We start from the raw sequence: 15,954 nt of genomic DNA, 5'->3' as shown, positions 1-15,954 counted from the left end.
ATGATCATCGGTTTGATCCTTCTAACTTTGAAACATGAGCCTGTCCCTGCAGCTTTCGCGGAGTGATTGGTACCTTGCTCTTTTCTTACTTGTGTTGTTGACAACTTTGCAATTTAGGCACACATAAATAAAGATCCGAGTTGGCACACGTTCTGGACAATGTAAGTCTGTCAGGGTCAGTGAAGGCTATGTTAAAAGTAGCGGAGTCTGCTTCTTTGTTGCGGCACACTTTTAATTCAGGGGTGTCTTCTGTCACAGTGGGAGGGTGAAAAGGAGAAGTGGACGGGGCTACCATGAATAATCCCTCCTGTGCAGCTTTAAGGAGGGCATTCTAGCGAATTAGGGAAGGAGGGGTGTTGGTGTGTGGATAAAGAAAAGCGGGGAAGCAGATGCGTGAGGGGTGTGCGCAAAGAGAGAGAAAGGATCGAAGGAGCAGACAGGGCAGAGCGCGCAGAGCAGACTTCACCCCTTCACCCTCTCTCTCTTTCTCTCTCTCTCACGGTCACACGCAGACTGGGAGAAAGCTGCGCCTTTCATTGCCCAGACACGCACTCTCACTCATCTATCAGCGCGCACACAGAGGAGGCGGATGGACATATGTGGACACAGACAACAGTTCACTCTTCAAGGAGCCTTCTGCGATTCTTTGCTTTAAGAACAGTATACTGTGATTTATCTATTTATTTTTATTTCTTAATATGAGATGTACTTTAGTTTTTTTACGTCCAGTGGGCACCAACGGAAGATTTAAGATGCCAGACTTCTGAGGGGACGTCGGGTTTTTTAACCCCTCCCTCCCCCAATTACCCCCACCCCCCCCTGCCCTCCCTCTCCTTTGTGGAAGTATTTGCAACAGTGTGATTACGATGAAGGGGCCAAAAATGATTCAAACCAAAGGAAATGTCCACTCCACGGCGTCCATCGCGCTGTTGCTGCTTTTGGTGGCTCTTTTCCAAGGCACCACCGGTAAGACTCTTAAATACAAAGTTTACGAGGAGCAGAGAGTGGGGACGGTTATTGCACGATTAAAGGAAGATGTTGCCGGGGTTCTGTCCAAGCTCCCGAGTTCCCTGAGCTTTCGGTTTCGTGCAATGCAGCGGGGCAGCACGCAATTACTTTCTGTTCGGGAGGAGGACGGCGAGATCAGCATTGGCACCAAAATTGATCGTGAGAAGCTCTGTGAAAAAAACTTGAACTGCTCGATCGAATTCGACGTGGTCACGTTGCCCACAGAGTATTTGCAGCTGTTCCATGTGGAGGTGGAGGTGCTGGACATTAATGACAATTCCCCGCACTTCTCCCGCGCCATTGTCCCCATCGAGATTTCAGAGAGCGCATCAGTTGGGACGCGCATCCCGCTGGACGGCGCTGTGGACGCAGACGTCGGAGAGAACTCCCTGCATACATACTCTTTAACCCCCAACAACTTCTTTAAAATAGATGTCCGGACCAGGACGGACGGCGCCAAGTACGCAGAACTAGTGGTGATGAGGGAACTAGACCGTGAGGTGCAGTCCAGCTACCAGCTGCAACTCACCGCTTCAGATAATGGGTTCCCCCCCAAGTCAGGATCCACTTTACTGAAGATAAGCATCTCAGATTCCAATGACAACAGCCCTGCGTTTGATGAGCAGGCTTATGTCATCAGTTTGCTGGAAAACTCACCGCTTGGGACTTTAATTATTGATTTAAATGCTACAGATCCAGATGAAGGCACAAATGGGAAAATAGTTTACTCTTTCAGTAGCCATGTTTCACCAAAGATTTTAGAAATGTTTAAAATGAATCCAGAAAATGGCCATATTACCCTTATCAAGAAAGTTGACTATGAAACCACTGCCTCATACGAGCTAGATGTCCAAGCCCAGGACCTGGGACCTAATTCCATCCCTGGACTTTGTAAAATTGTAGTGAAAGTGGTTGATGTGAATGACAACAAACCAGAGATAAACATTAATCTGATGACTCTGGGAAAAGAGGAGGTGGCCTACATTTCAGAGGGGGCCCCTGTGGACACATTTATAGCCCTGGTACGTGTTGATGATATCGATGCTGGCCTCAGTGGTGAAGTGGTGTGCAGGCTGCATGGTCATGGGCACTTTAGACTCCAGAAAACTAATGAGAAAAACTACATGATCCTGACCAACATCTCGCTGGATAGGGAAAAGAGGTCAGAGTACAGTCTGACTGTCATGGCTGAGGACAAAGGTTCTCCTAGCCTTTCTACCATCAAACATTTCACTGTTCAGGTGCTGGATGAAAATGATAACCCCCCACATTTTGAGAAAAGCCGCTATGAAGTATTTAAATCTGAAAATAACTCTCCTGGAGCCTACTTAATGACTGTGGTGGCCTCAGATCCAGATCTGGGCACCAATGGTCAAGTCACCTACACCATTATAGATGCCCTGATTCAAGAGAGCCACATTTCTACCTACGTCACCATTGATCCTTCAAATGGGGCCATCTATGCCTTACGCAGCTTTGATCATGAGGATGTCAGCCGCGTTGCCTTCACTGTTCAGGCTCGTGATGGCGGGAATCCTGCACTGTCAGCCAACACCACTGTCCTCCTCACTGTTCTGGATGAAAACGATAACCCACCCATGATCCACTCTCCCGCTCTTCGTAATCACACAGCTGATCTTCCAGTGTGGAAGTATGCATCACCTGGTCAGCTGATCAGTGCACTGAAAATCACAGACCGTGACTCTGGTGCTAACGGAGAGGTGAGCTGTTCCATTGTTGGAGGTAATGAAGATAGGTTGTTTGTGATGGATACCCGACGGTGTGAGCTAAGAACCAATGCCAGCCTAGAGCAGGCTCCACGGGATGTCATGGAAATTAGGGTGGAGGTGCAGGACAGGGGCACCAGCCGATTAACAACAGAAGCCCTCTTCAAGCTCTCCCTGCAGGAGAACATGGACATCCTCCCTCCTCTCTATCCTACTGGTTCCAGCCAGTCCTCACTGGATCTCTCCTTCATTGTCATCATTTCTCTTGGTGCTGTTTGTGCTCTGCTACTCATTGTGATGGTGATGTTTGCAACTGCACGCTGCAGCCGTGAGAAAAAAGACCCCAGACACAACTATAATTGCCGAGTGGCAGAGAACAGTTACCAGAACCACCCCAAGAAGCCTGCCAGGCAGATCCACAAAGCAGACATAACCTTGGTCCCCACGGTTAATGGAACTTTACCTGTTCATTCTCACCCACATTCTCCCTTGCCTTCTCCAACACCTGAGAGAGGGACTCTTGGGAGCAGGCAGAGTCATCATAGCCGGCAGTCCCTCAACAGCCTAGTGACTATCTCCTCCAATCACGTGCCTGAGAACTTTGCCTTGGAATTAGCCCATGCCACACCTCCTGTTGAGGTAAGACAAACCGTTCTTTTTTACTTTGAGCTCATACCTTGCAGATCTAGCAAGACTGATCACTGTTTTTGGTAAAAATAACAAAACTCTTTTTTGTATTCACCATCAAAAACAAGAAAATAATGAGAGACTGTGATACACTGACCATTTATTTGTTTTAAGTGCACTTTGTTGTGAATTTTGTTCATTACTTCCATATTTTATTACTCTCAGTCGTCCCTCTCATGTTTTTGTTGACCATCATTTAAGGGTCAAATCACAATGTCATGTCACCTGTTAAGCCTTCTCCTCAATGCATCCCCACCACAAACCCAACATTGTCTAGTGGCCTTGCTTGTGTACTCCATTCATTTCCCCTCTTCATTTTTTCTTTTTCTTTTTCTTTTTGTCTTTTTTTGTCTTTTTTTTTTTTTCTTTTGGAATCGTAGCAAGTCTCACAGCTTCTGTCCATGCTCCATCAGGGCCAGTACCAGCCACGACCAAGCTTCAGAGGCAACAAATACACCCGGAGCTACAGGTAATTTACATGCAACATTTTGTTTTGAAAGCCTTTGGCATCAGAAAAATATGACTTTTTGATGTCAATGCTTTCCTAATGCCGCTTCATCCAAAACTCGTTTTTGGGCCTGGATCAAAGCTGAGTATTCTATAAGTTCAAATTAGTCGAATTTTATGTTAAAACCCTTATGTAGAGCACCCTCTGCCTCTGTGCACCTTATGATCCATCAGTAACATGTTTTTTTTCCCATGGTCGTGTTAGTTTTACGATCTGTGATTAATGTATCAAATCTTACTGTAACTCTGTGCAGATATGCCCTCAATGAGATGGATAAGTTCAGTCTGAAGGACAGCGGTCGTGGTGACAGTGAAGCTGGGGACAGTGACTACGAACCTGGCAGGGAGTCGCCTGTCGACAGGCTCCTGGGTGAGGGCTTTACTGAGCTATATTCCCCCGAAGGCCAGCATTGTTCGCATGCAGGTACAACCCTGTCCCCAACCCACAACTTCCTCTACTGTCTCAACTCTCACCCCTGGATGCACTCTCCATTTCCCAAAACAGGCCGTAAACTGCACATACATATAGTTAGTGGTAGTAACCCCATCTAAAGATCATCAGATTATTAGGAAAATACTTCATCTTGTCATCTCTAGAGCTGCACATGTGCAATATAAACCTTGCAAAGGATTGCTAGTATGTAAAATTGTTCGAGCAGTCAGGACCATGCATTTAAATTCTGCATGCTTATGATATATTTTGCCAATCGGATGGATGCTCACATACTTCTCTCCCCAGACCTGAGTTTAAGAGAGTTATTTATTAATCCTAATAAATATTGTCATTCCACCATTCAACAATAATATTGTACTTTGATCTTTTCCTGATATTCAGCAGCTCTAATATCACCATCAATTCTTTGGCATGTCTCATCTCTAAGGTTCATTTCTGGCTATGTCAATGCTATTTTTCTGTTTCTAACTGTGTCATTCCTTTCTAATTCTATTGGTACGAAGAGTATTTTAGATTCCCCTTTCCAGCCAGTCACACTCCTAATTCAGTCTTAAATGATCTAGCTGTAATGAACGATGACCAGCAAACAAATGTGAACAGAGAGGGAAGGAGGCACTATTTACCCTCTATAAGAAAGCCTCTGTAGTTGCGGGTTTGAGATGTTATGTCACTTGCACTGTAAGAGATGGGAGACAAAAACACAGTCCATGCTCTGTTTAAAGATGCATTTTAATGCAAAGGTTTACCTGCATTTAGTGTTAGTTTAACAAAACGGCAATGATATCCTTAAGAGTTATAGTTACTGTAATGCACCATCTTTTGCTACTGAGAAAAATTACAAAAATATTTCAGTATACCAATTCTACAGTTTAATAATTTTATGAGCTGCCTGAAAAAGTGTTGGAGTCACCAAAGCCATGGTGTAAAAACTAAAGAAGCACCACCCATAAAAAAGAGATTATGTTTATTCCAGATTATTGTTTAAATCTAAGTATCAAAATCAAAAGGGCGACAAATAAATGTTAGTGATTATTATAACTGTGATAATAATGGTAATAGTGTAATTTTAGCAACAGGACACAATAAATATTGTTTTTCCATTTTAAAAGCTGTGAGATCATGTTTGATTTATGTTTATCATTTTTAAGGGAATACCATGATATTACCCAATGACATCATACTGTGAGAATGCCTGCTTCATATTTATCCAAATTATTTTCAGTTTAACTAAACTTCAGGTTGAACAAGTCCATAAAATCAGTATAACCTTGTGCCATTTAATAACATGTTTATACTCAATAATAGCTTCGTCTTGTCCCAGTAATAATCTGTTGCTTATTAAACAATATCTCACATTGAGTGTGACCGATGACTGTTCTACACCATCTGTGCATTTGCCTTGGACGATGGTAATTGTTAATTTATGCACATCTATCCTAACTGTCACAAAGTTCTTGAGCTATCTATCCAAATATCTCTAGTGATCTTCCATTACAGCCAGCCATTGCTTCTCTGTGCTGTCACACTGCATGGACTTCCCTTCCTCTCTACTGCAGAGTTAACAAGCAAGAACTTTAAACACTTGTTGGGTGTCCCATCTCACTTTGAAATACTCTTCCCCCAGACATCATATATATGCCAACTTGTGCACACTAGCTGAGTGGGTTTCAATTGGTCATTTCCTCAAAAATCCTGTCTCACCAGATGTCACCCAGGTTGCACAGCGTCTCAGCCTCTTTTATCACCTCATCCATTTTCTGCCAGAGCCACTGCCTCTATCCAGCCAGCAGGCTACCCACACAGCCATCACTTCATACAGCATTTAAGATACATACCAATTAAAGTCTTCGCACACTGGCAGAGAGTCTCATCAACACCTCATTCCCCATCTCCCCTCCTTTACAGCTGTGTGGAGAAGCTCAGCTCATTAGTCGCTTTTTTTTCTTTCCTTCAAGCTTTCACTTTCACCCATTGAATCTGAGCCTCTGCAGCTTCTCTGATGAAAAAGAGCCATTTAATTGCCATGTAGCAAATAGTTGCTATGGAGTCATATCTGAGTTGTGCTTGTGATTGAGGCCTGAAGAACATAATTACAACTCAAAGCTCACCTTTCTCCATATGTAGACTGGGCACCCCTCCACCCCCACGTCCACTGCATCATGGAGGAATCTGAGCTGTGTTTAGTTTCCTCTTTACAATTATGACTGGATTTTAGGACTTCTGCAGACTGCTAAATGTGGCAAACATCAGGTAGATGTAGGAGATTTATAAACTTATTTTTTGGCTTATACAAAACCTGAACTGAAAACTGCTCAAAGTTCCATTGCATTCAATATTTTGAAATATATTGATACTTATTGATGCTCTTGTATAACCAGTCGTGGTAAAAATTGTTCATACACCAAAAATACATCTGACAGTTTTTAGAAATTGCAAACATCATCAATCATCAATGGAAAAAAATCCCAATTCTTTGGATTATTTATTCAGTAATCATAACCGATATAATTGCCTATCATTCGTGCTAAACCAACATATTAACACACAAACCGAACTAATGTGACTCTAATTTTCTTACTAAATGTTAAATTATTTTAGCTACTGTATTAAAGTCCTAAAAGCAAACATCTCCATTTTTCTCCTTCTTCATCAAGAACCACATTTTGCATCAACACATATTCGTTTAATGATTTAGGAACTGAGGATTGTTGATCCACAACAGCCTAAATAGTGGGTTAAAATATCCTCATTACTTAGCCTAATTCTATTGGTGTTTCACAGAAAATTATAAAACAGCCGAAAAACTCCCATACAAAGGCAGAGTACTGTATAATATCAAGGTATTATTGGCAAGTTCTCGCAGAATAATTCTAAAATACCCCTTTAAAAAGTGATTTGTATTTCCAGTTATCCTTCTTTACATTGCAGTTTTTTGCCAGATCAAATAAATACAGTCCGTTATTTGTAGTAAACAATTACAATATTGGCAATTTAGCCGCATCAACTTGAATGCAAATGTCACATTATTTGCTGGCAAATAAATCAGTTAAACTGAGACCTAGCCAAGTTTTCAGGCAAACTTTATGCAGTCTCCTTTTTATGTTCACACACAGATCAGTAGGGTTAAATCTTTTATTTCAATCCTTTCATCAGCAGGGCACCCAATCAGCCTCTGCCTCTGCAAATTTTCCTTTTCCTTCCAGTGCACCCAAATGCACTTTTCATCTGCTCTAAGATGTATTATAAATGTTCCTTTCATGTTAATGAGAGGATAATGAAGTCCCTCAATGGCACAACTGAAAAGCAGCACACTCCTTTAATGAAGGCTTTAAGTTGGCATATTTGATTTGTCTAATTTATTCTTCAGAGATTTTCTATTTGAAGATTTAATATCGGAAAGAGTGACTTGAAAGGGGAAAACGCAGGGCTTTTAAAGGGGGAGGTATTTTGAATGTGTAATAGACATTGATCGGCTTCGCTGAATTGTCTCTCTGTGGTAAATACATTGGAAGGTAGCCGGCTGAGCTCCTGCAGAGAACCTTTCAGACTAATTAGGGCGGATTTCATCCATGTTTAAAGAGAGTGGAAAAACAAAAAGACCAAAACACTTAAGAACTGGCACAGAAATATCAACATTAGAAAGACACATGGTTGACTTTATTTAGCTTTGATTTTTACATTGTAGTAAAAATCTAAGTTTAGTTCCTGATACAGTGCATACAGAACATTAATAAAGTGATTAAATATTATGTTCTCATCAGTTTGTTAGCCAAACTAAAAACGTTTGTCTCTTTAAGCATAAAAGTCTGTCAATATAGATATATATTTTTTTTCTACTTTACTCCACTGGAAGAACAAAACTTTGCATGTTCTGATGTTAAGATTTCTTAATTGTCTTTAGTTTAGTAACATTTTGTTTCCTCTAATTTTTACTGTATACTTGAGAATATCAAATAAGTAAAAACTGGTAAAGGTGCCTTTATTGTGGATGACGATGGTAGTATGTATTTCAGTAGTCTTGAATCTGCAGCAGGACGCACCATGCTGGCCTCATGCCTGGGATGATCACTGCAGTGGCAGCAGCATGCTTGTGCATTGTAATCTTTGAACATGTTGCTGCATTCTGATGGTACTTAACAGAGTTATGCTGATTGTGGCGTGGGGTTTGTTGAAGTCATTGGCAAATCATGCTAAGGTGCTGCTGCAGGAGAAAACAAAACGTGTAGCTGGTTTACATTTGCCTGATTTACGTTACTGAAGGAGGCTTTCCAAACTTTGTGCAGTTAATCCTAAGGAGGTTGTGGGGAGTATAACATGGCCGTCACCCAGTGTGGAGGACCTTGAGTGAAGACACTCCACTGTTAAATCCTGTCTTTAATGAATAGTAGAGGTAAAAAATGTAATTTTTGCAGCTTAGCAGATAGATAAGACTTTATTTTTTAACCATGACTTTTAGCATTAATTGTACCCAAAACTGAACAGCACAAGGAACACAGTCTCTTAAACATATCCAAAAGGCTTGAGATGTCTCCAATGACTTTACATTAGAACACCAACAGCACTGACAGCAAACATGAAGAAATCAAACACATCTTCTTCTAATAAACATGTTATGAGTGAGCCTATTTGTTCTGTTCTATCATCAATACAATACTAGCTTCCAACCATATATTGATTCTAGTAATATTTTAGAATTTAAGCTTTCACTTCTTGCTGGCTGGGCAGAAAAAACAGCTTAGTTTATCTTTGACCCATTATTGTTTATTGTCGACCCATATTTTACCATAATAACCACATGTACCACCTTTCTACTATTTACTCATCAGGATTTATCTCCCTATTTTCAGCTATGAAGCTCTGCACAGAAGAGTGCCGTGTCCTGGGCCACTCAGATCAGTGTTGGATGCCTCCTCTGGCCTGCCCAGCCTCTTCCTCTGCTGACTACCGCAGCAATCTCTACATTCCCAGTGAAGAAGCCCTTCGAGCCACCGGAATCACTCAAGAAAAGGTACCCCAGCCTTGCACTGACACCTGCACTGCTCGCAGTCAGAGCTTTTCCACCTTTGGCAAAGACCTCGGTGGGGAAGATGGTGGTGAAGAGGATAGGGGAGAGGAGGGCACCAATACCACAGATGAAGACTTTTGTGGGACTTCTTTATTACTGTCAGAGATGAGCAGCGTGTTCCAGAGGTTGCTACCGCAGGGTCTGGATTCTTATGTCCAGGTCAATGAGAACCAAAAGGGGACTAGCCTTAGTGGCGTTGATGTTCCCATGACTGGATCTTTAGATCGCCGGAGGGGTCATCTACCTGGAAAGCCCAGCCCCTCAGTGCACCAGCAGGGTGTAGCAGCCTGGGCTGCCAACACTCACTTCCAGAATCCAGGAAGTAGCATCGGCCCATCAGGGCAGCACCAGGGTGGCAGCTATCATACCCTCAAACCCAGCACCAAGCTCAGCTGCCAGAGCAGCAACCATAAAGGATCACAGGCACCTAAAAACAGCCCTCAGAACAGTGGCCAAAGCCCCAAACCTACCAGCAGCCCCCTTCTCACTGGGCTGGTCAGCCCAACAGTGGTGCAGCCCTCTTTGGCCCAGGCCCCAGTACAAGCCCCGCTCAATGGGCCCTCTTCAAAATGGCTTCCAGCCATGGAGGAGATCCCAGAGAACTATGAGGAGGACGATTTTGACTCTGTGCTCAGCCACCTTCAGGTCAAACGCAGCGACAGCCGGCATGAGCTGGTGGACGCCAGCGAGCTGGTGGCTGAGATCAACAAACTCTTACAGGATGTCCGGCAGACGTAAATGCCCATCCTCTTTATTTATTACTGGACACTCACTGCTTCCTTTCATGCAGAACAAACCTGGGAGTCTGTGGGAAAAATAAAAGAAACAGAGTTAAGTAACTTCTGTAAAAAATAAAAGACAAAAAAAGAGACCTGAAATTGTTGTTAAAGTTGCATTTCTTCTGAAATATTTGTGTTTTGTGAATGCTAAATATCCAAAAAATATTTGTAAATGCTGTTTGGTACACAATGTACATTATGTGACTGTATTTATCTTTGTATTTTAAAAATACATTTGTATTCTTATATTTATAAAAAAAGGTGTATATACATTTAATCAAAAATCTATTTTTATAATTTAATGCATGTTGAGTACAAAAACAATGAATCAATACTTTAACATGCGATTGACATTCTGCATATTTAAAACTGTCTTTTGTATTGTGATTCTTTTCTGTCACTATTATATGTAAACATGAGTATATTAGTGAATTATTGGACACTTGTTGTTATTAATCATGAAGAGAAGGGGGCATAGACAAATAAAACAGTACACAAACACCTGATGCTTGAGATGTGTTTTTTATTGGTAATTGATTGTCATAGTTAACTGCTATAATTTTTATTTATCAAGTACTAACAATACTAGTATATTGTAATGATTAGACTTTTAGTCATTACTTTCCACAAATACATCTTAAATGTACTTCACAAATAGAACAAAATCAAATATTATTTAAACATATGAAATGTTTCAGTTTTCTATTTCATCCAATTATGCACACTCACAACTTGGATGCACTTTTCCTTCTGAAATATTAATAAACAAAACAAAAAAAACAATATTCGTCTTAGGCTGCATCCCCAGACTAATTCTCAGAGATGTGGCCAGAATTAAAAGACTAAAACACCCTTCTTCAAATCAGAAAGGTCCTTGTATACTGGCTGAATGAGGAAATATTTGAGACATTTCCTTTAAAATGAAGTCTGCTATAGTATATTGTGGTTTCAGTTTAGATCAGGGAAGCTGGACGTTCTGGTATAAATCACAGACTCTGAAATCACAAAACAATAAAAGTAAGGGACCTGGCTGTGGGAGACACAGCTGTGGAGGGAGATGGAAAATGCTGCTGTGAAGAGACAAAGAGAGGTGCTGAGAGCTTTGGAGGGCTTTGTTCAATCAGGTTCCCCCTCTGCTGCTGTAACAGCTAGATACTGAGTGACACCTAGAGGTTCACCATGTGCACTGGAACCTCGTGACTCCAGCTCCGAGCTCCCAACATCTCATCACGGTCACTGTAACTATCAGCAGCAGCAAGACACAGCAAGTAACCAAACAGAGCCCCCTGGAGGGAGCATTGCTGAACTGCACCTTGTGGAAATAGGAAAACGAGACGCTAATGTTCCTTAAAGGGGACACAAAACATAATAGGACCATTTATACCATTGTAAAGATGTATATATTTTGATTAAAATCTACTCTCTTTTTTAACAAATAATAAAATAATTATATTAATATTTAATTGTATGAAGCATGCTTTTCTCCAGGCTTTCCTGCTTCTTTTCACAATCGAACGTTACCCTAACTGTTCATAGCTGACTCCTAGGTGTAAGTGTCTCTGTTATGGCCGCGTCATATGGTGGGTGCATATGCAAGGTCCAGTGCTGCCCACCCATCCCCACCCATTGCCAAGACACACACACACACACACACACACACACACACACACACACACACACACACACAAAACATAATTATTAAAGGATTAAGAAGATACAGAAAATGAATGGATGTGTGGGTAGATAAATTCATCTTTACTTTGTGAATTGGACTCTCCTCTAACTTTTAGGTTCTGATCTAGAACACACTAAGAACGTAAAAATGGAATTTCCTACATGGGCTTATATTTGGTACTTTGACCATATTTCTCTCAAGTTTCCTCTTATTTTGATTATCACTGTTTTCTACTTTTTATACTAACCATTGCTTTTAGATGATTACTATAATCCATAACAGCTTGCTAGATTTTGTTCAGGTGGTGCAGGGTTGTAATGTGGGGTTAGCAATGTATATCTCACTGCGAGAAGGTCCAAGTTTCATATCTCATCCAGGCCTGTGGAGCTCACATGTTCTTCTTGTGCATACATAGATTTCTTACGTTATCCCAGAAACACTCATGTTTGATTAATCAGAGAATTGAATAGTCCCTTTGATGTGAATGTCTGTGTTGATGGTTGTTAGTTTGATCATTACTACTTTATGCCTCTGTGTTGGCCCTTTGATGGACCAGCAACCGTTGGGTCAACTGTACCTCCATCTCCCTAAGACACTAAACAAGATTAAGCAGGCATCTTTAAAAATGGCTGTTTGAATGTTACTTTGAAATGTAATAAAATGGATAACATGACTGATAGTTACCACTGCAGTAATATTACATAGATGCAGTGAACTCTTGGAGGTGTTTCAACATGCAGCTACTACAGTTTTTAATCATAAAAAACATGTAAATATGCACTCAGACCATGGGACCATGACCATCTTTAATGCCTACTCTACATTAAGAGTAGATGGCCCTAGTGTATCTTAAAAAAAATGGCGCAGAGTGGAATAGAAACTTGTTTGCTGTAAAGATAAATTAAATAAAATCCTCCAAAACTGACCGGGGGCTTTCAAAGGCAAGTTTTTGTGATGTGTTCAGTTCCAAATTTCATTGTTTCCTTTCTCAGAATCCTTGACAAAGATATGGAAAAGGAATCTTTAACTAAAATTCAGCTGTTTTCACCTTCAGTCATGCACTAGCAAGTAAAATATTTGTTCTGTTGAAATGACAGTTTTGCATGCCAGTGACATTACAATTTTTTACATACAAACAGACAAACTTTTTTTACAGACAAACCTTTTCTTCACATTAAAGTTGTATTTAATATGGACCAAATGGTTCACCACCCAGAGTGGCATACTGACAGAGAGTGGCACGAACAGTCAGTTATGTCTCAGATATGCTATTTATTGTTCATTTACATGCAGACTTAATAGGTTGGGTGTCCCAGTGTCTTGTGTACACTATATACATTTAAAAAATACCACCACAACTGGATGTCAGCGCAGATTCCTGTCTCCAGTGGTCATTGGTCAAGAGCAGGTTACACCCTGGACAGGTCACCAGCCCACTGCAGAGACACACGTGACAGACCACCATGCACACAGATACTCACTCCTACATGCAATTTAGACAATCCAATCAATCTTATCTCCATGTTTTCGGACTACAGGATACGAAGAGAGAATCAAGTTATGCACAGGACGAACTTGCAATCTCTATACAGAAAGGCCCTGGTTGGGACTGAAACCCAGGACCTTGCTTACCACAACTGATTTAACATTTGTAAAATATTCTCGTCAATTCACTTCGAACCACATCATAGCCAAGGTAGTATATGTATGCCTCTAATACCTGTTGATGTAAATGGTAAATGGACTGAATTTATATAGTGCTTTTCCAGTCATACAGACTGCTCAAAGCGCTTTACACTAGAGCCACATTCACCCAATCGCACTCACTAACGCTCACACATACATACACCGATACACAGATCGGTAGGCAACTTGAGGTTAAGTGCCTTGCCCAGGGGCACATCAACATACAGCAGGAGGAAGCTGGAATCGAACCCACAAGACAACTATTCTTCCTACTGAGCCACAGCCGCCTCTCATGTGTATTGTACACGTACCATAGATCATGTTGGAATCCTTTTCCAAACTAGTGGTCTGAGTTTTGTCCAATTATGCCTAATTTCACTAATTTGCATATTAAATACAAAGAATTATATTTATTGTATGTGCTATATTTGAATTAACAGCCTCTAAGTAATTCAATTACTAGAATCAATTTCACACCAAAACACAAGTAATATATATATACTTGTATTGTTTTAATAATTGTAATTACATTCAAACAGAAATTCTGCATCCCAGAGGAGTTGGAAGAAAATCTCAACACAGTGAAAAGCCTCTTATCAGAGTTAGAAACTCAGCCCTGCATGAGTCAATGCCTCACTGTAACTGTCTTTGACGTTCCTGGTATGGTGCAGATGATAATCAGTCTGTTTTCACTTTGTTTTTTACCTTTTCAAAAAGTAACAGGGCTGCTCTCAGCTGTCAAGACAACATGCTCCTGTTTTCATTACAACACTGAAAGATGTTTTTTGTTGCATAAGGATTATAGCTTCAACAATGCTGTTTTTGTCTCTGAGTGTGCTTCTGTGAAGCGGCTGTGTGTATATTTCTGTGTGGGGTGAATGTAGCAGCACTGCTGTGTGACGAAAAGCTTATAGCCACAGTTGGAGGTGTGCTATCCACAAATACACATGGGCACATTGGTGATGAGAAGGGCTGGCTGTAGTTAGATAATGGACCATCAGCTGAACAATGACTGCTGAATGTGTGTGCTTTGTTGTTTGTGTGTAAATGTCCTATTATCTCAGCGTGTAGGTGTGTGCCCTTATCTTTTTTGTGCGCTCCATTTTGACCACACACATTTTAAAGTTTCGATTGTTTTGTGTAACATCTTTTGTGTAATGACATGTGTTTAATAGTGCACGGAAACATGAATGTGTCTCTCCGTGTGTGTAATTCTGGCCAGTATCTGTGTCCACTGTGATTCTGCCATGATGGGCCAGTGTGTGTGTGTGTGTGTGTGCCTTTGAGAGAAGGAGTAAAAAAGCAGCACAATGGAGAGTGGATGTGTGTGTTAGGGCTCAATAAGCTGGTGTAATCTTTGTGTATATGTCAGTAAACACCTTGCTGGGTTTCTGGCCACTATCTGTGAACGTGCTGGGGGTGCCCACAGCAGATTAACTTGATATCAGTGTTTATGTGTGTGGATGCGACAGGATGTGTCAAACATATAAAGGAGGAGGAAGTCAATGTGTGTAGCTAGGGTAGTTTTGGAAAGACAGTATGGACTTTTTTGTGGTTGTCTGTGAGCTCTCCTAAGCATTTAAAATGCAAGGTTTAAATAAAAACAGAAGAATATGGAGCTGTTTAGCAACTTTGGGTATTAAGACCTGAGATAAATTAGAAGAAGACTATAATTGAGAAATAGCAGTACAATGAATTACTGATGGTATTCAAACTGTTTTATAAAAAAAAATTATATTTAGGGCCCCTTAGTTTATAAATTTTCTAACACATAGATTTGCTTTAATCTAAACCATTATTGTAGTTCTGGTTTGGTGTTTAGGGATGTTTTCCTGCTGGAAGGTGAACATCTGGCCCGCTCGGAAGTTTTCTGCAGTCTCCAAAAGCTATTCTTCCAGGATCACCCTACATCTAGCTCCATCAATGCAACTTCCCTGTCCCTGCGCAAAGAAAGCATCCCCATAGCATGATGATGCCAACACCATGTTTACTGTGTCCCCAACACGGCCATGGGCACACTAAATAGCACTCTTTTCTTATCAAGAATTACTCTCCTCTTGCTACTACACTGCTCAAAATAATAAAGGGAACACTTAAACAACACAATTTAACTCCAAGTAAATCAAACTTCTGTGAAATCAAACTGTCCACTTAGGAAGCAACACTGATTGACAATCAATTTCACATGCTGTTGTTCCAATGGAATAGACAACAGGGGGAAATCATTGGCAATTAGCAAGACACACTCAATAAAGGAGTGGTTCTGCATGTGGGGACCACAGACCACTTCTCAGTACCTATGCTTTCTGGCTGATGTTTTGGTCACTTTTGAATGTTGGTGGTGCTTTCACACTCGTGGTAGCCTG

The 15,954-nt window shown here is 41.0% G+C and overlaps 1 protein-coding gene across 3 annotated transcripts; it reads left to right on the top strand.

Annotated features, from left to right (window-relative positions):
- The first annotated feature begins 375 nt into the window (after window positions 1-375).
- pcdh18b (protocadherin 18b) lies at window positions 376-10,728 on the top strand. 3 transcript variants are annotated; one of them, XM_047354020.1, is made up of 4 exons: window positions 376-3,374; window positions 3,803-3,891; window positions 4,184-4,299; window positions 9,231-10,728. In XM_047354020.1, the coding sequence occupies exons 1-4, from the start codon at window positions 867-869 to the stop codon at window positions 10,184-10,186; spliced, it is 3,669 nt and encodes a 1,222-aa protein (XP_047209976.1). In that variant the 5' UTR covers window positions 376-866; the 3' UTR covers window positions 10,187-10,728. The 3 variants fall into 3 exon arrangements, with proteins under 3 accessions (XP_047209976.1, XP_047209974.1, XP_047209975.1); XM_047354018.1 differs by having other exon boundaries at window positions 4,184-4,353; XM_047354019.1 differs by having other exon boundaries at window positions 377-3,374; window positions 3,836-3,891; window positions 4,184-4,353.
- Window positions 10,729-15,954: the final 5,226 nt, after the last annotated feature.

This window comes from Girardinichthys multiradiatus, chromosome 23 (assembly GCF_021462225.1).
Source record: "Girardinichthys multiradiatus isolate DD_20200921_A chromosome 23, DD_fGirMul_XY1, whole genome shotgun sequence".
Lineage (NCBI taxonomy): Eukaryota > Metazoa > Chordata > Actinopteri > Cyprinodontiformes > Goodeidae > Girardinichthys > Girardinichthys multiradiatus.
This window is presented reverse-complemented; position numbering and strand designations above follow the sequence as displayed.

What these genes read in the sequence shown, in the direction of transcription:
- pcdh18b (XM_047354018.1), top strand. Translation starts at nt 867, where the DNA reads ATGAAGGGGCCAAAAATGATTCAAACCAAAGGAAATGTCCACTCCACG. An exon ending in ATGCCACACCTCCTGTTGAG is followed by an intron (nt 3,375 to 3,802) that starts GTAAGACAAACC and finishes TTGGAATCGTAG; the next exon opens with CAAGTCTCACAGCTTCTGTC. An exon ending in CCAGCATTGTTCGCATGCAG is followed by an intron (nt 4,354 to 9,230) that starts GTACAACCCTGT and finishes CCCTATTTTCAG; the next exon opens with CTATGAAGCTCTGCACAGAA.